Here is a 25,202-nt window from a genome sequence, read left to right on the forward strand (position 1 = left end):
TAGATTTTTAAATAATACAACATTTTCATTAATGATTAATATCCAAATTAATAAAAATAATATTTAAAACAAGTGATTAAGATCAGTAAAAAAAAGATAGAAAGAAGTAGAAATGTTAGAAGATGAAATACTATAATTCAAAAAGTTTTGTTTGTTTGAATTTCTAAATATTAATTATATAATTAATGACTTTACATTTACTTATATTTAATAACTGAATTTTTAAGAGTTATGCAATCCTTCCCTCCCACTCTTAACTATATAAAGAGATGTTTTCTACTATTTTTTTCAAAAATCTTAATTTATTTTTCTTAATTTGTTTGTTGTGTATTTTTTCTCAATTCATTCTCTCAAAATTTTTTAAGAATGCATAACAATATTTTTGCATTAATAAGAGATGTATATAAGTTTTAACAAATGTTGTCGGACTAAGGTTTCAATCCTTTCGACTTCTAGAGGTATTTTCAAGTTATTTTATATAATGATCTTACACCAATAATAAAAGGTTATGTAATATTTTAACTCTTTCAACTATCTCTATATTTTTCAATACAACTTCTGACTATAACTATGTAAGGTTGACATTTCTTTTTATTCAAATTTTTTTTTAAGTTTTCTCATAGTTCACTTGTAGGGACTATTTGCGAAGGTTGTCAAATCATAAAGACTATATATAAAGTTTGATCAAACTATAAAATAAGCTATAACTTTCTTCGAACAATATGGATTAAATTTGTAATTTAACCAATTTTTTAAACATAAATTACATTAAAAAAATAAAATAATACTAACTTAAGGTATTTTTTTTTTAACTTTTAATCCATTAGAAGATATCTTTTAAAAAATATAATAAAGCGACAAAATATTTATACTGTATAGAACAAGTTTGAAAACAGAAAATGCCCATCGTGTAAAATACCAAAAATGCCCCGTCAACAATGCGTGCCTAATATATTTTCGATCGTTTAGAAATGAATACAATTTGTCTTTTCAATTTTATCGTTTAATTTCGTTACATGTTTAGATTTGATCGTTTAGATTTGAATTTTTTTTTCAAATTTTGGTAATTCTTTTGTTACACGATCGTTTAAATTTCTCTAAATAATAATTTATTTATTTTAATTACTTTTTTTAATCGTTTACATTTGGTTATACCAATCTAAATGACTTTTTTTTCTTCAAGATTCTTTATACACGATTTTTTATTTTTTCTAGATCGTTTACTTCCTTTATACGATCGTTTACTTTTTTTACACCATTGTTTACATTTGGCTACTTCAATCGATTTTTTTTCAATTTTATACACAATCTTTTATTTTTTTTACGCAATTGTTTACATTTTTTTTTTACATTTGGCTACTCTAATCTAAATAATTTTTTTCAAAATTATTTATACACAATATTTTAGATTTTGCTATTTTTGTATATGATTGTTGAATAAGGAATTTTAGAACCAATCACAATTGCCACATCATTTACTAAAATAATTATATTTGGGATTAACTAAAAATTGACATGTGTCCCAAATTAAATTTAAAGACAGATTGGACAATTCTAATGATGTCACGTGTATTAATTATTTTGGTTTAATTAAATATTATTTAGTTAGACTAAAATTCAATTGACAAAAAAATAAGCTTAATTTTGCCTAAAATAAAATATGACCCAAATCCATGTGATTGAACCCATGCGTATGTTCCATGGACCAGACTCAAGTCCATAAAAGCGGGATTTCTCTTCATTTGTGGGGTTGGAAATTTTTGACTCCAGAAGGTCTAGAGAAAATTCTCCCAAGAGATAGATCCAAGCTTTCTTCGAATACTCCAACTCCAAGAACATCTTCTTCAAATCAAGCGTAAGCATCCAGCCAAGAGAGAATCAGAGGATCAAATTTTAGAGATCGCTTCCTCAAATCAAGCGTAAGCATCCAGCCGAGAGAGAGAATCAGAGGATCAAATTATAGAGATCGGACCACATCCATCAAATCAACGTAAATACAACATCAACACAAGTTCAACTCCACGAATCAAATTTCTTCGAAAATCTCGTGTGAACAATGGTCATTTAGATTTGGTTACCCAAATTTAAATGAAGTAAAAAAAAAAAAGAAGAAATACGATGTAAAGATTAAACAACGTAATGAAAGAATAAAAAAAAAAAGAAAGACAGATGCTAAGAAATCGCAATAAAAAAAGAAAAAAGATGAGTAGATGAAAGTGGTGAGAAAGAGAAAAGATGGATGGGTAATATTAACTTTTGGGGGGCGTTTAAGGGAAGGGATGGGTTATGGGGGGTTAGGGTTATGTAATCCAACCCTCGGGGGAAGGGTTATGTAACCCTAGTTTTAGCCCCTTAACCCTTCCTCAAACCCTTATTCAACATTTCTTAACCCTTATTCAACTCTTTCTCAATCATTCTTCAACACTTCTCAACTCTTCTTCAACTTTTCCTTAACTCTTCTTCAACTCTTCCTTAATCTATCATAACCCTATCCACATAACCCTTTTCCCAAACACATCTTATCAAAATATTATCATAACACTTCCTTCATAACCCTTCCCCCAAACACATTTTATCATAACACTTCCCCCAAACACATCTTATCATAATCCTAGGTTTATCATAACACTAGGTTTATCATAATCCTAACCCTCCATAACCCAATCGTTCCCCCAAACGGCCCCTTGATGTTTCATTAGAAAGTTTTCCTATATTTTATACTATATTATTTAATTTTACTGTAATGATTTAAATGTGAAATAAATTGGGAGGAAATTCTGTTCAAATTAGGGAAAAGAAAAGGGAAAAGCAAGAGAGTCAACTCATATTTAACCATTATTTATTATTATTTTTTTTTTTTGTTTTTGTAATATACTTAATTCCTCAAATTATCCAACGCTTCAAAAGGACCCTAAGCTGCGCCCAATTCGGAGAGCAAGAAGCTCACGAAACGCCATAGCCATACCCAACCAAAACTATCTTCCTTCTCAGTAAATATCAACTCTGCTTTCATCCTCCTTCTAAATTGAGCTTTTCTTAGTCTTCTAATGGCTGCTACTCGCTTGAATTCTCTTTCGTTTTCCCAACTCCCATTATCCCTTCCTTCTCAATCTAATTGCTATTCTTTAGAACACAAACCTCTACTCTTTCCCCTCACCCCCCTAATCGAGCTGAAGCTCGCAATTAAGCGTTCTAATGCCACCCATCCCGTCTCGAAGTTCACTCGCCGTGCCACCGCTGCAACTGTATCGTTTAGCCTCCCGGCTTCGTAGGATACGACAACTCTCTTGCTTTAGTTGCCGTTTTTTTTCTCAAGCCCTCATACCTAATATTTTCTTTGATTTTGCAGGAAACCCGAGGGCGTTTCCCCCGAGAAACTTCCTAAGTAAGTTTACCCCACTAATGTTCCCTCTCTCAATTAGTGTTTTTCTGCTGCATAGCCACATAGGTTGTGCTTAAGCGTTGTAAGTTGGAGTTTTTTTTTTGTTGCATGTCTTCATAATTTGCGAATGTTATTTTCTAATGTAACCAATTATTTTGAAATTTAATGAGGGATGATGATTCTTTGGGTTGAACTGTAACTTTTATCCTTATCAATTTAGTTTTAAGACTTCAATTTAAGTCTTTAATTTCAGTGCCTGTCTGGGAGGTTTGGAATTAATTTTAAGGACTATGGTTGAAAGTACCATGTTGTGTGTTTGAAACTATTTGCTTATATGTTGAGCAACCATATTCTAACGTGGCAGATGTATGACCTCTTACTCGCTGCATATCATAGAACGGCTTGTTATTTATTTCTTTTGGGCCGTAGGACACTTACATATCTATGTAAATTGTCATGTTATCATAGATGTTGAATCATTTGTTATACGACTTCTCCTTTTTCGCATAGATTGGGAACTATTGCAGAACGTATAGTGATGTTAGTTGTTTGTTGAATTTGTGATGTATAAGATGGTCAGCAAGAGCAATAAAGTCATTTGCAATGGCAGAATTGGAAGCAAGGAAACTCAAATATCCAAATACTGGCACAGAAGCTTTGCTAATGGGAATTTTGATTGAGGGTTGGTATCCTTTCCAACTCTGAGGTTACACCAAATTCTTTTGTAATTATAGCCTTTCATGATTATTATCAATTGGAGGGGTCTTCTTGATTAGTTTTGTGGGAGGTTGTCTCCTCAACCCTCCGCCCGTAGGCTGTGATTCTTGCTCTTTTGTTGAATATATTTTCTGTTTCCTATAAACAAAGAAGGTTATTTCTTATTTACATTTAGGTTTAAACTTACATATTAATTTTGTTTAGTTGGCAGTTAAGTTACAGAACTATATTAATCATGGTCCTTTTATTTTATTTGAATGCCTTGAATTCATATGTGGCACTACAAATAACTAAGTACAGAGGTCTCGCTGAAACATAAACTCTCTAACCTATTGGTGCCATATTGTATATTGAAACATTATTTCTAATAATATTTGTTCTTTCTCTACCCGTGGACGTTGCTAACACATTGTTAGTGAACCACGTATATTTGTGTGTTGATCTTTACATTCTTCATATTGCTTAATTGTTGTTTTCGTAGCATTTATTTATTTTTAAAGTTAGTATTCTAAAATCAATAAGAAAAAATCAATATAATAAGAACCATATGACTCAGCCCCTTAGGAGTTAACATTTAAATCACTTTTAAAATCTGACTACTTTTTCCCACACCCCATTCCAGCATAATTTATGATCTCTTTCATTGTATCTGATTCCTCTCATATTAAACTATAGAATTGTTTTGAAAGACTTATTTATGTTTAAGGAATTCGACATTGAAACTTATATTCATGTCAGCTCCTGTCAGCCGATGATTATGAGTAACCTATCTTATGGCCCTAAGCTTGGGGCATTGCCCATATGCTTTTGGAATGTCCCTATGCTTAATTGCTAACAATATACATGGTGAAGTGAACCAACAATTTTCAACCTTGTTCAGAGAAAAGGTGATAGGAATATTATAGATAGCATGAATTATATTTAACAACAGCATTGGGGAAGGATTTAAGAGCTCCTCAATCCCTTTAATTTTCATAAGAGAACCCAAATACAAGTAACCCCAGTCACAATAAACAGCCACCTAAATACATTCCTTCTACTGCCCAATCTAACTAACACCTCCTTGGGCCCCACCTAAACATGTAAAAATTTACCCTTTATCTCTGTTCGCACACCTTCCTCCCTTCCAACATGTATACACCTTATTAATTGGGGCATATCACAATTAAAGAAAAAACAATAAGTTTGCATATTCCCTTTGATTGCAATCTTTTCATGCTTCATTTCTAGATAATTTTTATTTTCTTGAATATATATATTCACATTCTTTTCAGGAACGAGTACTGCTGCCAAATTCTTAAGGGCTAATGGAATTACACTTTTCAAAGTAAGGGAAGAAACTGTAAAGCTACTTGGAAAGTCTGACATGTATTTCTTCAGTTCAGAGCATCCTCCATTGACTGAGCCTGCCCAGAGGGCACTTGATTGGGCTGTTGCGGAGAAGCTAAAGTCAGGTGAGATATTCTTCCTAATCATCCAGCAAATGAAATTCTTATTTAGCCTGAAACTTGAAACTGAATGATGATACATGCACAATAGAAAAGAATGAGATGTTGGGATGACTAGTTTACTACTACTGGTTGAATCATATTTTTAGTATTTCCTATTTCTGTGAAGGGAGGTTGTGCGTATTTTTTTCACGCACTGACAGCTTGGATGGAAGGGTAATCAGATTATTCTTCCTTGGCTAGGATAGCGAATAAAGGATTTCTAAATCACCCTTACCACAATAGAAAAGTGAATAGATGATTTTAGAACCACCATAGGTTAGTCTAACGGTCAATAATAAAGGTATTAGCAGGAATGGGTTCAAGTTATAGTGGCTGCCTACATACATAGGATTTAATATCTTAGAGTTACTTTGACAACCAAATATAGTAGGGTTGGACAATTCTCTTTAGTCTTGTGACATTAGTCGTGGAGCACCGGTGTGCTTGAGCACTCATCAATATGTAGGAAAAAAAGAAGAGATTATTATGCACTGCAAGTTATTGGCTGCCACTTCTTTCAAATGGTTTACAAGTTGTGCTTGCTTGCAGGCAATTAAGACTTGGTTGTAAGCATTTATTTTCTCATGCAGCAAGAAACACTCACTTGCATGGGTTTTTGCCAACCTTTTTGGCCATTTTAGTGAAGAAGGATCTCAGTAAATCTTATCATCTAGTTATTCATAAAGGATGTAAAATTGTGCACACGTATGCATGGACGTCTTGATGGTAGATTTCAACTACAATGATTTATTACCTATGTGCATTTTGTTATGTAATTTTGCTTGTGGCAGTCTTCTGTAATTGAACCTAAGGTCCTGTATGCAGGCCAGTCTGGAGAAATAACTACAGGTCATTTGCTTCTTGGTATCTGGTCAGAGGAATCAGCAGGTCGCAAGATCTTGGCCACCCTTGGCTTTGACGATGAGAAGGCAAAAGAGATTGCAAAAACTGTAAGCATTAAGTTGTTTTTATCTAGTTACTAGCAGCCTCGGTACTTGATGATATACCGCACTAAAACGTCTTTATTGTTCACAGGTGGACAAGGATGCAACTTTCAGTTATAAGTAGATGGATCATGTAGGAAGATGTGATGCGATTTTCATATTTTTGCGGATGGAATCCTTAAAAAGGACCCCCCCAAATGAGATTCACATGATTTGGATCCTTGTGCATCCATTTGGTGATATAGTGATTTGCCTGTTTAATCAGCACCTGCCGTTCAACATTATCAGCTTCATTTTGAATTGACTATTGTTCGAACTTGTTGAGTGCTGGTATGGTACGCTACATTTCAGTGGTCTCAGGAGTGTTCCCCGGCTTTTCTTGGACAAGCAACCTAAGTTGAAAGGGAATAATTACCTCAATAATTAACACATCCCATTCTTAATTTAGTATTTGCAAGACATCCTCAATTACTTTTCAATTTGTTTAATATTTTATCTTTGTTTCTTTAATTCTTCTTAATATATGGGGTTTTGCTTGCCAAAATTCGAACATTCTTTACATTTTGATTCCTCCCACCTGTTGAAGCTTGTGTGCCCAGGTAAATTATTTTTGTGAATTTATAGATAATTTTGATTTATGTGGTTCAGATTCTAGCCAGTTAAATACGAAACATGCTCTACCTGTTGACCTTTTTTGGATAATGCTCTTAGTGGAACTTCATTGAGTATACTCTTTAGGATGTTCGAATTCTATTGCTATATATCTGTTTGAGACAATAATATAGCAAAAATAGTTGGTCGAAGGTTTAACAGTAATGGAAACTCTTAGCTTTATGTTAAATTTTATTTGATCAGCTGTGTGTTAGATATCCATTACAAAGAGGCACGGCAAATTTTCAATTTTTTAAGATTGAGTTATGGTTTGACTCGAGAGATTATTGTTAAGCTGGGCCCTTTAGCATTGTTCTAATAGTTTAGTACACTATCTAGTAAGTGGATGTAGATGTAATGATAATGAGTGCATTTTAGACATTTCTTAATAAACATGATCCTCATTAAAGTTTTCTACACTGCCTATATCTTTTTGTTCTCTTGTGTTTAACAGGTTGAATTGAACAGTTTAAACAGCGTTTTCCATTCTCTCAGAATCTCTTGATCCCAAATGGAGGTGAGAGATTTGAATTTAAGCAGAGAAATTTCTTCATTTCTATTCTTTTAGATGGAATTGGTATTAGTTGATATGATATGATATGATTGGCATGGTGTAAGGGACCAAGTTTAGTGGACCGACTTAGGAATAGATCCATGCATCAGAAACAACCATTTTTGTTCATTTCAAAGTTTCTAAAAGCATTCTGATTCAGCCATTTAACGAATCCATTGTCTCTGGTCACTTTCAATCCACTACCTAAAAAACTTGAACAGTACAAAGTTTTTCTGCTTGAGACTTTGCATCTAGTCCATTTGAATAGACTTTGGAGCATGAAGCAAACCCATCTTTTTGACTTCACAGGAGTGTTCTAGTGAAAGTTGATGCGTCTTCCTTTGTGAAATTGTCTCTCATTTCTTCTTTTCCCTCTCTGTTTTGCTCAAATTGTTTTTTTTTTCTTTGTTTGGGTGTATGCGCGCTTCTCATACTTGGTTTTGTTTATAGCCCTTTTTTTTGTCTTGTTTTAGTATAATTGTGGCAAGAGAATTCAAGTCACAAATCCTGCTGTTATTAACATCTTTGCATGTTAGTTAAGCTATGCTTGTTTTAGTTTTGTTTTAGTTGAGATGACATGGTTTTATTATGTATATTAAAAGCACATTTTCAACTTGATTATTGTACAGAGAGGGAAAATGAAAGATAAATATGCAATCTGATAATTTTTATTATTTTTGAAACTAACGATTAAATGTAGAAGTGCAATAAGCTACATGATGTCCTTAAGAAGGAAAAAAACAACAGGCAAATAAGAGAACTTTGCAAGTTAGGTAGGACCTCAAGCACGTGTATAGTACATGGAAGAGGGAATAACTGTGTGCTTAAAATGATGATGGCACACGTGCATATTAGGTCACTCTTATCAATGGAAAAAATAAATAAAAAAAGAAAAAAGAAAAAAAAATTAAGCACAATCTCATTGGGTATGTTCCTAAAGTGTTTCTTCTTTGGGGCCATTATCTTTATGGGGATGTCTTGTAAAAGTGAGGCAAAGCCTCCTCAAATTAAGTTCAATAAGGAGTAGTCCCCCCTTCTTCCTCTCCTCATCTTCCAAAACAATATGGAATTATGGAAATTGTATTTGTAATCTTAGGGTCTAAAGAAGTAGTGGGAATCTTAACATTCCACACTTAGGTCACTATCAAACCCAATAAGAGGCAAAATGAATGTTTAGTTTGACATGGAATCAAGATAAGTAATACCCCTTTTATTTTTCTCCCAAGTATTTCTCCAATTCATATTCACCCACAGAAATATAATGAAAGAAGGCAAAATTACAAGTTTCGTCCCCAACTTTGAATTAGCAAAGTTTTGATCTATCATGCTCTTTCCGACTTTCAATTTTGTATTAAATAGATAGTTGGAGAGTTTTAAAGTTAGTTGAAGCTTATATAAATAGCAAAGACATGGACTAAAAACACAGTTATTCGACATGGATTAAAAACACGATTATTCGACGGCAATGAAAGAATGTTTCCTATTTTTTTGTGGTTTAATTGAAATGGGTGAAGAAGATAAGAGAGGAGGCTTTGCATTAAATAAATGAGAGAATAATAGAGAGACGAGTGATATAGACATGGATGATTACTAGGGCATGCACCCATTATTTAAAATTGAAAAGAAAAGCAAAGGAAGAAGAAGAAGAAGGTATTGGGGAAAATTGGTTAATGATTTTGTTTGTGTTGTGGGTGTGGAGCCATGTTTCAATGTGTGTGCGTGCGTGCGTGGCCTGGCCCTTCCCAAGCCCTCATCCCGTCCGCACCATCCAGATCATTCCGCTCCGCATGCCCTTCAACCTCAATTATTCACATATAAAATTAAACCTTTCTTTTCTTTTTAAAAAAATTCTTAAACCTTGTCCCTTTTCTGTATTATTATTATTATTATTTTTTACAAGTGATTCAAGAAACTAACAAATCATTAAGCAAAGTAGAATCTGCCCTTGAAGGGTGACTTTTCGAGCCAGATTGTCGAAAAATGGAATTTTCGAATGTTGTTGCTAAGTTATGTGTGATTGGGTTATTCCTTATATTTGATCAGAACAAAGCCTTTAATTGAGCAAGAGAGAGAGAGATGGACAAAATTTTGAACCTTGTTTGCTTAGAGAGTTATGTCAATTAAGAGATATATAAATGACAGGAGAGAAATAAATTAATCTAACTTCAAAAACTTTGGACATAGACTATGATATAGGCAATACCTTCTTTTTAATACTTTATTTATTTTTCCTTGTTAATTCAATTCGTTAGTGATGAATATCTATATATCTATATACAAAGTAAAGAGACAGAAACCATTTTCTATGAGCTGTTTTCTCATTTTTGTGGGCGACTTTTATATATATATATATATATATATCCCTTTACTTCACTAATATTTGGGCTAATAGACAACATGACCCTACAAAACACACTGTTTTTATTGTCTTTGATATGTGGTCTCCATCATAATTTAATGTTTGTCCTTAAAACCTCACCCTCTCTTCTTTCAACTCCATTACTGTAGACCAACCCATAAGTAGTTAGGATGCAATTCAAGCAGCTCTTTTCTTAGAATTTTCATACGGATGACTCATTTTTAGGCACAAAATAAAATTTGATCCACTATTTAAATCAAGTAAAATTTGGACTTTTCATTGACACAAGCCTTGTTGTAAAATTATTGATTCAATCAATGAAACATGCTTGGTGGACCGAGGTGCGAGTATGGATCGGATGTTGTTTGGATATCGTTCTTTTTTTGTCATCAAATATGCCGTTTTTTCTTTGATTGTTCTGTTAGCGTTGTGCATGCTTCTTCTTCGATTTGATTGTTTTCCTTCGTTCTACACACATCTTCTTCTATTTGTTTCCACTTCGTTTTGTAAAGTCCTTTTTCTTTGTTTTGAAACTATTTTTCCCTCTCGCTTCTTGGTCTTGGTTTCACTCTTAATCTCTTTCTAATTCATATACCATCTTCCATTCCAAGGAGAGAGGAAGAGTTTGTAGAAGGAAGAACGAAACAAATTGAAGGCGACAACGACTTGCATGCAAAACAAAGGGGAAAATATCAAATAAAAAAGAAGGAGACTCAAACAAAATTACACATTTTGTCATTCTAGTCATTTCTCCCTATGCTAACATAAGCAAAAGACACAAAATAAAAACATATGTTTTTAAAAGTTAAGTCATATCTCATTTGAACTTAAAATAAATAAGTCACGGGTGCTATTTTCTCTTCACCTTCTTGCATGCAAGTTTAGGCTTGATCATCTAACTACGTAAAAAAATAAAGTAAAAAAATACTTTTAAAAAATTCGTCACAAGGCAAATTGTGATTGGACATTTGGACTATTAGATAAGCTGAACAAATTTCTAAGCTCACATTAACATATAGAGTGAAATATTGTGATCATAACTAATAGAATTTTGCTCAAAATTATATGCCGATTGTGCATGAATTTGCATGCACTACAAGTTTTAATTATAAACTATTAATTAGGTTCAAATCTTTTTCATCTCACCTAAATGGTAACACTTTTACAAAAAGATTTTAAACATTAAAAGTCGGTGAATGAATCATTTTAAAGAAAAGAGATATTCCCCTACAATTTTGTACACTGAATTCGTACAAAAAGACAAGTCAAAAACCATATTTTACCCACAAAATGTTATAAAATGTAATCTAACCAAAGTCCAAGAGCTTAGCAATTTGTTAAAAACTAGTCAACCATTCACCTCCATGAATTAATTGATTAAACATTGTTATATGAACCAATAAGGAACACAAAATCTCCCATACTTAGAATTTCAAGAGATTGCTTAAAACAATGTGTGTTTAATTTATTTAAATATGGGATCAATTTGCAATTACAATAACAAACCAACCGCAAATTGACAAGTGGCCAAGTTTGTAGGGTTTTGACAATTGAAACACATGGGCAAAGGCATGGGGATGGCCTTCCTTTGCCCACAATTCTTCTAAGCAATAATAATAATAATAATAATCTCTAGAGATGGATTATTTTCATATTCATCTCTTATATATATATATATATATATATATATATATATATATATATATATATATATATATATATATATATACACATATTGGGCATGTGCATTTCTTGGTTGTAATTCCCATTATATTGCCTATGGAGGATGGCTTCCCAATAAGATTTCTTTCCCATTTCCTAATTGTGAAAAAGATTTTTACTTATTAAAAAAAAAAATCTTAACTCATTTATCCAATTCTACCATATTATTAAACTTATATGCAATACATGTGATCATCCACAACATTCACATTGTTATGAATTGTGTCATGATATGTACAAATGTTTTTTAAAAAAATGAGGAAAAAAATTACTTTAGTTAATCTCTCAATAATTTTGAAGTAGTATCAATTAAACCATTAAATTAATGATAATTATATCAATTTAAACCTTAAAATTTAAAAAGAGAATCAATTTAAAGATTTTGTAAGAATTACTTTTATTTCATGCCCACATTATTTTGGTTATTGAATTTTCAAAAGTGTTGAGAAAAAAATTAAATGTCATTTTGGATAGGATAAATAAATTGACTCAAAAAAAGCAAAAAAATATTGTCAAGGTCAAATTTGGTTTATCAATAAATAAATAAAATGAAAAGTAACTTTTATGGGGTGAATTTCCAATCCATTACCCTATCAAGAATTATCCCTCAACTAATGATTGTCACAGTAAAATCACTACCCCCCCTCTTTTAATTATACATGTAAAAAAATAAATAAAGAGGCAAAAATAAATGATAAAAATTAACCCTTTCAAACAAACCCAAACCTTTTTTCCCCTAAGTTGATTACACACACTTTTTATCTTCATCATAAAAAAGAAAATTTTGAATAATAAAATCATCATTCCAAATAATATATCAATATATATAACACATCATCTCCGTCTGTCTCTCCCTCAACCACAAATCCAAAATTTCCTCAACCCATTTGCTTTTCAACATTCATTTATAATAAGATGGCATATGGGTAAAAGAATAAAATAATAGAAAGCAAATTGAACGAATAGTCAATTTCATGTTTAGGGTTAAGAGAGAGAAACAAAACATGAAGGGTAGAGAGAGAAAGAAGGGCACTTTTACCAAAAGGGGAAGTAAAGAGAGAGAGAGAGAGAGAGAGATAAGGAGAGAAGTTGAAGGAGGTTTTGCCTAATCATTTACCGACAACTCAACAGCCATATCTTCCACTGTTGTTCCATTGATACCCAAAAGCTCAACCATTGGTGAAAAAACAAATACCACACCACATATACAATCTTTAAATATATTTCCATTACTTAAGATATGTAGATGATGATTATGATAAATGATGAAAAAATTGAAAGAGGGATCATCTTTAATAATAATAAAAAATACATACATACATACATATATATATATATATATATATATATATATATATATATATAATACACATACAAAGTGCTTCCAACATAACCAGCCCTAAAGTGGTTAATTAATAACACTCTTCGGTCTAAGATTTTTATTTTTGTGAATTGGGTATTGTTTTTACAATTTAATATATATTTTTGGAAAAGAAATATTTAAATTTGCACTAAGGCCATGTGAGTATATGAATGAATAATTAAGAGCATGATGGTGCTGCCCATTTCTTTATTGTTTCTTTTTATGTTTGCATTATTCAATAATAATCCAAAAGAGAGAGAGAGAGAGAGAGTAAGCGTAAGGTTGCCGTAGTACTTACTATACCATATATACCCTCTTCACGTTCTCATATCTTCATTTTTAAATTATCATATCCATTCTCTATTCTCTAATATATATATATATATATATTATACCCAAATATATCTCAATTTTTTGAATCCTCTCTTTTTTTCTATTGTTAAACAATCATTTTAGCTTTATCAAGAAAAAATCCATAAATTTAATAAACCTTGCACTTGCATTATAGAGACAAATGACATATACATATAGTCAAAGCACACATGCAAACAAATTAAAAGAATGAGAAAAACAATTAGGTACAACTCATTGATCTCAATACTTTTTTAACTTCTTGTTGATGATAACTCTTTCCTTTTTAAAATTGAGTTTATAAATACTATCTAACTCTATGAATTTTCTTGCTTTTGATACCTACTTAAAAAAAAAATGTAATATTTATAAGTATATTTTTATCTTAGAAACTTGGCTAAAATTTTAGATTCTATTCAAAGACTTAGAAACAAGTCTAATTCAAAAAAAACTAATCATCATCGTAGTTATTATTATTATTATTTTTCAACTTTTTTTTAGTTTTCAAAATCAATTAAGAAATCTAATTTTCATCGTAGTTATTATTATTATTAACTACATATGTATATCAATAATCTTGTCTACTAATCGATATGGGGCTAATGAATATATATTTGCGTTTCAAATGTGTTTGTACCTATTCAAATCATCTTTAATATTCGTTGCAAAGATTTCTAGGGTTCTATTGACAAATGTAGGGTAAGCTAAGAGATAGCATAGTGGATCTAGATCATAGGTTTACTTGATTGAAAAAAAATACAAAAATCATATCGTTTAAAAGACATTTCATTGTTCACGTGTCATTATGAACATATAATCATACTCTTCGATCGACTATGCATAGTCCTAAACTAAAAAAGTAAAAACTCAAATCCTTATATTAAGAGAACCAACTATGCTATTATAATAATAGTCGTATAAAATCATATTAAAACAATTATAACTCGACAATAATGATATATTTTATTTAAAGGTTAAAATTTTTTCCAAATAATAAATATCCATATTAACTAAAGTTATATAGAGTATTTAGGTAAGTTGTGGAATCCTAAAATTTGTTACTTGTCATGATAGATTATGTCCAAGTGAAGATGTTTGAAGATAAACATCAAATTAGAATGGAGAGTAGGCGAATGTTTTAATTTAGAAGAATCTCTTTGTCTCAACCATTGCAACATATCTCATATGGTGTTGGGTCAATTAATTACAAATAACTATGCATGTGATCAACCAAATAGACAAAACGAAATTTCCTTATAAATTTATTTCAATTCAAAAGAATCATTAGTTAATAGTTTCAATGAATAATAACATTAGCTTTAAGTTTCTTTTGACATCATAGAGTGATAAATCAATATTATCATTTGAAGGTACAAAAATTTACGAAACACACAAATAAACATAAAAAATCATTAATAGAAATAATAGAAATATTTTCTTATTTGAAAATAATAAAATTTTTATTTATTAATTTAAATTTATTTTTAAATTCCTTTTTTAAAATTATTAATTAATAAAAAAAAACTTAAATTATTGGAGAGAGGATAAATTTAATATAATATCTAATAGATTTGTTGTTAACACTGTTACTTTACATTGAATTGATTACTCTAAAGATGATAATGACAATAACTATAAGAGGACTATATTGTCATCCTCAATCAAAATCTAAATATGTTGAATGGAATCTTTCTCTTGGATAAAAGAAAAATAGTGTTGATTGTTTTAGTATACTTTAGAGACTTAAAATTTAGTTATATACTAGTTTTATTAGGGTTCTCATCAAACTCTAATCAACAATCTAAAAATGAACTTCTACTTATTTAGTCCATATTCAATTAATAATCTAAAGATTTAATTAAATATATCCTACCACAGTAATCCATACTTGAAGTATTATTATTTAAATGTGTGTAAACAATTTTAAAAAATAAAGACCTCCAACATCAATATTTTAGACTTGGATTAGATTCCATATAAAATGTAGGAAAGGTAGCAATGAATTTGGGGGGGGGGGGGGGGGGAAGAAGTTAAAAATAGAAATAAAAAGAGGTTAAAGAGAGAAGAAGCAAAATTAAAATGGGTGACACATGAAAATTAACAAAAAGGAAGAAGGCAAACCAATAATGACAGGATGCCCTTGCTTTCATTTTACATTGAAACACCATCTGCAAAAGAAGAAGAAAAAAAGGTTAATGTTGCCGACTTGGAGATAACTATTCTTTATTATTTTTAATTTTATATATATATATATATATATATATATATATATAAAAAAAAAACATATCCCACTTAATAGTAAAAATAAAAAAGAAAAGAAAAGAAAAGAAAAGAAAAGAAGACAGATAAAAGAAAAAGAAAAAGGGAAAAAAGAAAAGAAGAAAGAGTGTGATATTATTGTTCCCCCCACGCTCGTCCCAAGCGTGTGTTGGGTTGAATCCACTACATGACAAAGTAGCCTTTATTTATATATTCTACACGCGCTACCCATCTCATTCTTTTTCTTTATTTTTTCTTTTACTCTCCACTCCCTAAATATAACCGGTAATTTCTCCTTACCAAAAAAATGACTACCACATTTTTCAAATATTACAAAATTTACCAAATTATTTCTTAATATAACAAAACATCACATAATAATTCATAGATTACGACAAACCTGCATAGTTGATAATGTGTGATATTATGTTATATTCGTTGCATAGATGTAAATAGTGGTAAATAAAATATGATATTATGTTTTATGTATAAATATTTTAAAGTAATTTTATTATTTAAAATAATTTTTCAAAATTTTTTACGGTACAATTTTAAGGATTTTTTTTCCAAACTTGTTTTAATTTAAAAATATATAGTGTAAAGGTATTAATTAAGATGGAAAAATTAAAACTTTGACTTCAAAATTGAGAGTCTACATGTTGAGATATGTCACTTGAGTTCATTTAAGAAGAATAATAAAAAAATATTTAAACTTTATGGAAAAAGTTTATTAAATAAAAAAAATCTTGCACAATTTTGCAAATATAAATATATTTTCAATTTTACTGTCATTTTTTACAAATTTTCTTAGTAAAATTACTAAGTAACCCAATAGAATTATAACTTTGAATTGACTAAATTAAAATTATTTTAGAGATATGATCCCCCCTTATCTTTATAATTTGTATTAAAATAAATAAGTAAATAATCGATGATGATTAACATGATAAGTATCTTTATAATTACGAGTATCTGAATATGAATTAACCAACCTAAATAATTTTATATGAATATAAAAGAATTCCCCCGCTTCCCTCAAATGTAATTTAATAAATCAAAAGTATGGAAGCTTTGCGAATGGGAAATTCCATAAAGTTTTTTTTGTCTATTTTATTCGTATTAATTAATAATACCTTCAATCCAATCGAAATCATCAACAATTTGAAAACAATTTTTTATTATTATTATTATTATTATTATTATTATTATTATTATTATTATTATTATTATTATATATAATATATAATATATTTATATTTATAAAAAAATACACACTCCGGTCTCCAACTGTCTATGTTTCCCTCTTTTCATTTTCTTATTACTGATAAATAAATATGCCATTCTCATCGCCATTCCCATTCCCATTCCCATTCCCATTCCCATTCCCATTCCCAGAGTTAGTGGAACCTCTCAAAACTCTTCAATCCTTCAAAATTCAAAACCATGGCTCTCGAAACCTGGCTAATCAAGGTAAAAAACGCCGTCTCTAACAAATTCGATGTCGTTCGAGCTTCTTCAACCACCCCCAATTTCAAGCCCACGTCCTCTAAGAAATCCCCCAACGTCGCCGTTTTATCCTTTGAAATCGCCGGCCTCATGTCCAAGCTTTTGCATCTATGGAACTCTCTCTCCGACCACAACATTACTCGTCTTCGTAATCAATCCATTTCTCTTGAAGGTGTCCATAAAATTGTCTCTAATGATGACGATTTCCTCCTTGCTCTTGCTTGTGCTGAAATCACTGAAAATCTTCGTCTCCTTGCTAACTCTGTTTCCCCTTTGTGCATCAAATGTGACCATCCTGATCTCCGGTCCTTCCATCGCTTGTTTCTTGAATTTGCTGACTCCGGTCGCGATCTTCACAATTGGGTATGTTTTATTTAAATAACCACTTAACTCAAAAGCTCGCTCTGTTTTTTTTTTATAATGTAAAACAGGAACGTTGGTGCTGATTTTTGGGTTTTTTGATTTACAGATATTGAGCGAGAAGGAAATGGAGTGTAGGAATAAGAGAATTGAGAGATTAGTTACAATGACGGCGAATCTTCATAGAGAAATGGATGAGCTTTCAATAATGGAAACTGGTTTGAGAAAAGCAGTTGCAAATTTACAGAGTTGTCAACAAGAACAGAACAATAGCTCTACTCCACCATTAGAGATTTCTCTTAAAGAGCAAAAGATCTTGGATCTACAACAGAAGATCTTATGGCAAAGACAAGAAGTAAAGTATTTGAAAGAAAAATCTCTTTGGAACAAAACATTCGACACAGTGATATCAATTCTAGCAAGGTCAATTTTCACAACACTAGCAAGAATTAAACTTGTTTTTGGTTTAGCACATCAATTCCCATCTTCTCTCCCTCGTAGCCTCTCCGCCTCCGCCGCCGTTCACCCGCTCAAGAACTTAAACGACAACGCCAAGGATTCTGATCCCACGACGACTAAAAACGGATTCTTCGAATCAAATTTGAAACTTTTAAAGCCGCCACCGACGACACTAGGAGCAGCGGGGTTGGCCTTGCATTATGCCAACTTGATCATAGTGATGGATAAAATGATTAAGTCGCCACAACTTGTGGGTGTGGACGCAAGAGACGATCTATACTCAATGCTACCGAATAGTGTAAGGACGTCGTTGAGAGCGCGGTTGAGAGGGGTTGGATTCACGGCTAGCGACGCGTCATTGGCAGGTGAATGGAGGGAGGCAATGGGGAGGATATTGGGGTGGATGTCGCCATTAGCACAAAACATGATAAAATGGCAAAGTGAAAGGAGTTTTGAGCAGCAAAATTACATGGCACCAAAGACTAATGTAATGCTTTTGCAAACGCTTTATTTTGCTAACAAAGACAAGACAGAAGCTGCCATTACAGAATTGCTTGTGGGGTTGAATTATATTTGGAGATTTGAAAGAGAAATGACTGCTAATGCCTTGTTTGCTTGCAACAATTTCATTGCCTCATGAAAATTGATATATAGATTCAATTTTTTTTGGTTTGGTAAATTCTGAATATCATTTGAAGTGGACAGTAGGGTTTGTTTTGGCTGATCTTAATTTAACTCTGCAAGATGTATATTGTAAACTTTTATCTTTGTAAATGAATATGATGGTAAGTTCTATTTTGTTTAGTTATCTAAAAAAAATTAATGTTATAATATTGAGTGACATATAGTAATAAATTTAGTTTAGTGATGATGTCAAAAATTATTCTACATGTAGAAAGTAATGCATTTTTTTTCTTTTAAGGTTTGGAGTGAGTAATTGAATTTTTTGGATGATCTATTTAGGGTGTCTTAAAGATCCTAATTTTGTAGAGTTTTTGAAAATGTTTAATAGGTGTCTAAACATGCTTCTAGATCATAACAAATTGAACTATTAGATGCTGCCTTGATTTTTCATGTTTAGTAGAACTTCAAATTTTTGTAGGTTGGTTGTTTAGTGTTGGATTTACGGTGAAAAGAAAAGTTATTGTAAATAATAAATCGTTGAAAATATTTACAAAATATAATAAAAAATGTAAATTCAATCATTAGTGGACACAATCATGTTCACTCTTATATTTGTAAATTTCTCTAGAATGACGTTGTATGTTTATATTATTTTTTCATTAAAATAAACAAACTTATAAACTTGGGATTAGTGTTCTAATATTTGAATTACATTTGAAGTAGCAATTTGATTAACTATATCACAATTTAGTAATTAATAAAAATTTTGGGGGAAAAAATAGCATCATTATGATAGAAGTAAATTAAATGAGAGTTGGTGATTTAATAGTAAACGTTATAAATTAACATTTGAAAAAGAAAAAAGGAGAAAGATTATTATTATTATTATTATTATTATTATTATTATTATTATTATTATTATTTTAAAAAAAGAAAATCATATGAGGATGAGCTGTAAAGAAAGAATAATGATAAATCTAAAGTGGCTTAGGTTGTTCAAATCTAAAACATTAGAAGTTTGTTAAAATGGGACCAAACTCATCCTCTTTCTAATGTTTACTATTAATTAGTTAATGGAAGCTTTAAAATCCATTAATCATCACTTAATTCCCCCTTTTTCTCTTATATATATATATATTTATATATATTCCTATTCTTTATTATTCTTTTTTTCTTCTTTTCACTTTTATTTTATGTTGTTTTTTTTTAAAAATCCTTAAACCTCACTTCATTGTTGAGAGCCCCCTAAAGTGATTGTGTGTCCACAACAATAGGTGATTCTTTTTTCTTTTTGACAAAGAGTGATTATGTGTCCTTTAATTTATAAGGAATAAAATATATATTAATCAATATTCATATATTTGCACCCTTTGTCATAAATATGAATATTGAATATTCTTTAATATATTATGTGTGTATATTCTTCCTTTCTTTGGAAGATCAACTACCTAATTTTCTGGGGGGTTTGCCTAATTGTTTATAGAGAATTAATACTATATGATGTTTAAATTTCTCTTAGTTTTATTGCCGATAAAAGTGAGCAAATGATATGTATTATCTTTTTTTTAGAGTAAAGGTTCAAATTCTTCTGTATAAATATTATATTTTCGAAAACTTAACTAAGATCTTAGATATATAATTTAAATTCTCAATCTATATTTGATATAATATATCGGATTATATATATAAAAAAAAGTACCCGAAAACAATAATAAATAATATAATAAAATGAGTAATTAATAAGTATTAGTTGTTATTCAATACCTTTGAAAATAAAAATAAATAAATAGTTAGTTGCTAACCACTTAAAATTCAACATAGGCATGAATAGAGAATAGCTTGTAATTGCTGGTATTTAATATTTTCAATTTACAACTTTTATGATTATTTTAACATATAACTTAGGTGTTGTTTTCAAATACACAAAAATTAAACAAAATATTTAATACTATAATAAAATATCATTGATAGATATGAATGGACCATAATTTTACTATTTTTAAATAGTTTTGTCATTTAAAAGAATTTTCGACTAGACTAAAATTTAATGAATATTTTTAAATATATACCAGTAAGTTCTAAATTATAATTTTGTAATTGCTAAATAAGGAATGTTTGCAAACATAAATTATCACATCAATATGAATTAAAAGTGTCGATAAGACTTAATTGAACACAGTTGGAAGATTAGAGTCTTTTGAAGATTGAAAAACTTTTATAAACTTCGATTTCAAGAACATTTACATGCTCCTCTTATAAGTGCAGTGTATATGTTCAAGAGAAAAAAAAAATAATAATAAAGAATATGACATAAAAATCTAACTATATCCATATAAAACAACATAATTTTAAATTCGACTCCACAAATTAATTTTTTTTACAATCTCGTGCGAACAATAGTAAACAATTGCACGATAAAATAAGATTGTTTGAAAATAGATGTGAATAATAGCTAAACAATCAATTTGATCAATAACTTATTGTCCTTTTTTAGAAAAACACAAAGGACAAAACCAACAAACACCATTTACTCTCTCAAGGCTAATAAACAAGAAAAAGAATACAATTTAGAAAAACATCTTTTCAAATCAAATAACAACTCCAAGAATACGTTAAAACTACAATAAAATGGACATAAAAATTGGAGAGATGAATATCATACAAAAATTGCTTTAGTTGGACTGAACATGATGTTAATATGGTACATTAAAGAAAAGAAAAAAAATAAATTCAATGGTATTTGTAAAGACATTGTTGAGATTAAGAAGGGATGAGCTACAGTGAGTAGAAGTTCCTAGGCCAAACCAAGTTGGCTCATTATCTGTGTATGGGCCTGGCCCATTATCTGTGTATGGGCCTGGCCCAGGCCTAAATATGATGGAAAATTAAAATTAAATTTCAAAACAAAATCAAATCACACACAAAAAAAGTTCTTTTTATATACAAAAACAAAAAAAAAAAAAAATAGAAAAAAAATCAAATATTGACTACAATAAAATTCTGGAAGAACTATGTTAAATAATTTTGAAATTAACTTAATTACTAATATAGTAAAACGTATTATAACTGTCTAATATTGATAAAATTTAAAATATAATTATATTTTAGAAGTATTTTTAAAACTATAGTCAGTTTCAATTTCTTGGGATTCTTTTTTCTCATTTAACAAATATCCTTAGAAAAAGCCAAAAGAATGGGAATATCAACAAAAGAAAATTGAAATTGGGCAAAAACAGGTACAAATATGTCTTTATTTATTTTTAAAAAATATGAAATAACTTATAAATCATTTAATCGGATTTTTAAATTAGAATGGTTATTATATACATGGTCTGTGATCTTATATTTTTATGAACTTTCTAGAACTTTGGATATTTTTATATTTTAATTTAAGATTTCATTAAATGGTTAGATTTAAATTTATTATCGATTAATTTGAAAATTATCAAGGAATCGTTTAAATCGACAGAAAAAAGTTAAATTTTTCTGAAAAACTTAAACCCAACCTAATTAAATTATAATCATTTGATTTAATTGACTAAAACTTTTGTTAACACTAATTCAAATAAACTTAACTTCTTTTTCAAAGTGTTTGCAAAATTATCAAAACTTAAACCAAATAACAAATAAGTTTCAAATTCAAACTTATAATTCAGCTTTAAGAAAAAAAACCACTAAAATTAAAAATACTCCTTTTAGTCCCTACAATTTTAAACTTTAATTTTTTTTACCCTACAGAGAAAATTTTTTTTACCCTACAATTTTAAACTTTCATAATCATTTGGTTTTGTTTTTTTTTTATTTCCAAGAGAAAACTCATTTCTCTCGATTTCTATCATAATTATAAAAATAAAAATGATTATAAACTAATTACTAATACAGATATAATTCATTGGTCAACAAACAAAAAAGAGTGCATTTAGATCCAACATAAAGCCTTGAAACAAAAACCTCTTAAAATTAGATTGAAAAATTATCCTCCAAAACTTATAGTCCTTCCTATTCATTCAAAGTATAGGAGAAGAGGGAAAGAAAATAATCCTTTTAAAATAATGAAAGAATATACCTTTATAACATTCTCAGCAAAGATAACAAAAAAATATCAAATAATTTCATATCAATCTTCCCTATACTCCAATTTATCGGCCTTGCATTCAACTATTTGTTTGGCCAAAATCGTCCGTCCAACCTCCTTGTAATCAAAGCCGCACGAATGCTTTTCAGGATACCTATGTTTGCCGCAAAAACAACCTCCACACCGGCAACTAAATCCAATGATTCCGACCTTCTTCCGACAAATTTCGCATCTACTTTTGGTTTTCGGTGGCGCTGGATCATTGTGATCACAAGTTTCAGAACTCTCCGATGCACCAGAAGAAGAAGATTGTCTCGTTTCAAGATTAATCTTACTTTTTGAGTTTATTTGTTGCTCAAAATATTTTACACCCGTTTCTTTGAGGAAAGCCATGTAACAAACGGAGCACAGGTTTCGATTGTTCGGATTTCCATAAAACCCACAGTTGTTTGCGCACGGAGTAGCGTCAGTTGCCATTCAATTTGTTTTTCGATCTTCTTGTTGTTGAACTCGAATCGATTTGAGTGACGAAGAGGATTCGCTTTGTATTTTGATGATGAGAATGAGTGAGCGCTCTCTCTTTCTATATATATAGAGATATTGATATGTGAATCCAATTAGGAAAATGATTAGATAAATTAAATCCCGAAAGAATTTGGAAAATCAAATATCTTTTCCACTTACCATATATTTTATTTTGTTTTCAATATTTAAATGTTTTTTTTATAAGATATTTCTTTTTTCCGAAGACCTTTTGAGATTAAAATTAACTTTCATCTTTTGACTAAACTAACTAATTCTAAATATTTTCCTCAATAAACAAATAATAATCATTGTAACTCTCTAATCATATATTATATAAGTTTTAAATTTTTAACTATATCTCTTAGAATATAGTTATAAAAATACCCCTAAACTTTGTGATATATACATGTAAAAAATATCTTTGAATTTTCAAAATTTAAAAAATGTTCTTAAATTTTAAAAAATGGTTCAACATACCTTAATCATCAGTTTTGGATTGAAATAATTAAAAATTTATTAAAAAAAAATACTTCAGAACTATTTAAAAGTTTCATAAATACCTTATACCTAAAAAAATTAAAAAAAAAAATACTCTCTCTCATTAATTTTTATACAAAAATAAAAACCAAAATTTTACGTTAAAACCATAGTTTTAAATTTCCATGAGTTGGATATAAATAGAAAGAATGAATCGATATTTCAATTGCATCATAAAAAAATTCACGAATCACAAAAGATAAATATCAAAATGACACTAATATAAATAATATACATGTTTACTTATTTGATGATAGTAAAAAATTTATTTACTCATTTAAATTTATTTTTTAAACTTTTTGTTTTTATAATTTTAAAAAAATTATCCATTGAAATCAATATATCCATTAACATCGATATTTTAAACCTTGATGGAAGCATAGAATTCCACAACATCTCATGAAGTTTTAAGAAAATTATCCTTCAAACATACTAAAACAAAAACTAGTCACATAAAAAAATTTATCATACCGATAAATCTAAGATTATCACTCTATATTAATAGTCAAACACATTATTTTATTTGACAATTAATTGTATGTTAATTACAACAATAACTATTAAGATCGATTGTTTTCGTAAACTATCATTTTGTGTTAATAATCATAAAAAAAATTAAAACTATGATTTTAACTTTTTTTTTTTTTGTCATTTTTAAAATAATTATACTAAAAAATGATTATATACCGTACACCCTAAACCCTATGGTATGACTCATGTTCCTTTTTTTACCTACGCGAAGTTTTAGTCCCATTTATAAATTAATAATATTATTTTTCTCTTTTCCTCTTAAATTTTAATCATAAACAATTTATTTTTTCCAAATTTATTGTCATTTTTTAAAATAAACTTATTTTTACCTTTTCCATACTAGAAACTGTTACGTGTGTTGTAATTATTTTTTTTCTAAAAACGGTTTCATGTGGTGAGTTTTTTTCCGTCTAGTTATCAACATATAAAAAAATTAATTAATAAGAATAATTTACGAACATAAGATAATAATAAAGATTAAAATTTTGACAGATAAAATAGTTTTGAAAAAAATAATAAAGATCAAAATTTTGACAGATAAAATAGTTCTGAAAAAAAATTCTCCTGTTAACCAATTTTCAAAATAAAATTGTGTTTTTTTCCGAGAAATGAGTAAATATAATCATATCGATTTAAATTTCAAATCAAATATTTTTCATCTTAATTGAAAATAACTTTTTTTTTTTATAAATATGACCATAAAGCGGGAAATATTTATTTTGAACGAAAAAAATAACAAAAAATAAATTTTCTTACTCTCTTACTATCGTTTTCTTACTCTCTTACATACAAAA

At 29.3% G+C, this 25,202-nt stretch overlaps 3 protein-coding genes across 3 annotated transcripts; 2 read left to right on the top strand and 1 right to left on the bottom strand.

Moving 5' to 3' along the window:
* Positions 1–2,897: 2,897 nt before the first annotated feature.
* On the top strand, positions 2,898–7,077 carry LOC103484006 (ATP-dependent Clp protease ATP-binding subunit CLPT1, chloroplastic). Its single transcript, XM_008440893.3, has 6 exons — positions 2,898–3,268; positions 3,350–3,385; positions 3,955–4,064; positions 5,374–5,553; positions 6,415–6,539; positions 6,625–7,077. Exons 1-6 carry the CDS (start codon positions 3,048–3,050, stop codon positions 6,655–6,657), a joined length of 705 nt encoding a protein of 234 aa, XP_008439115.1. The 5' UTR covers positions 2,898–3,047; the 3' UTR covers positions 6,658–7,077.
* Positions 7,078–17,080: 10,003 nt separating this feature from the next.
* Positions 17,081–19,030, top strand: LOC103484007 (protein PSK SIMULATOR 1). Its single transcript, XM_008440895.3, has 2 exons — positions 17,081–17,660; positions 17,767–19,030. The coding sequence occupies exons 1-2, from the start codon at positions 17,235–17,237 to the stop codon at positions 18,754–18,756; spliced, it is 1,416 nt and encodes a 471-aa protein (XP_008439117.2). The 5' UTR covers positions 17,081–17,234; the 3' UTR covers positions 18,757–19,030.
* A 3,827-nt stretch (positions 19,031–22,857) lies between these two features.
* Positions 22,858–23,292, bottom strand: LOC103484207 (zinc finger A20 and AN1 domain-containing stress-associated protein 10-like). The gene has a single exon (XM_008441170.1). The coding sequence runs from the start codon at positions 23,290–23,292 to the stop codon at positions 22,858–22,860; it is 435 nt and encodes a 144-aa protein (XP_008439392.1).
* Positions 23,293–25,202: the final 1,910 nt, after the last annotated feature.

The sequence above is a fragment of the Cucumis melo genome, chromosome 6, assembly GCF_025177605.1.
Source record: "Cucumis melo cultivar AY chromosome 6, USDA_Cmelo_AY_1.0, whole genome shotgun sequence".
NCBI classification, from domain to species: Eukaryota; Viridiplantae; Streptophyta; class Magnoliopsida; order Cucurbitales; family Cucurbitaceae; genus Cucumis; species Cucumis melo.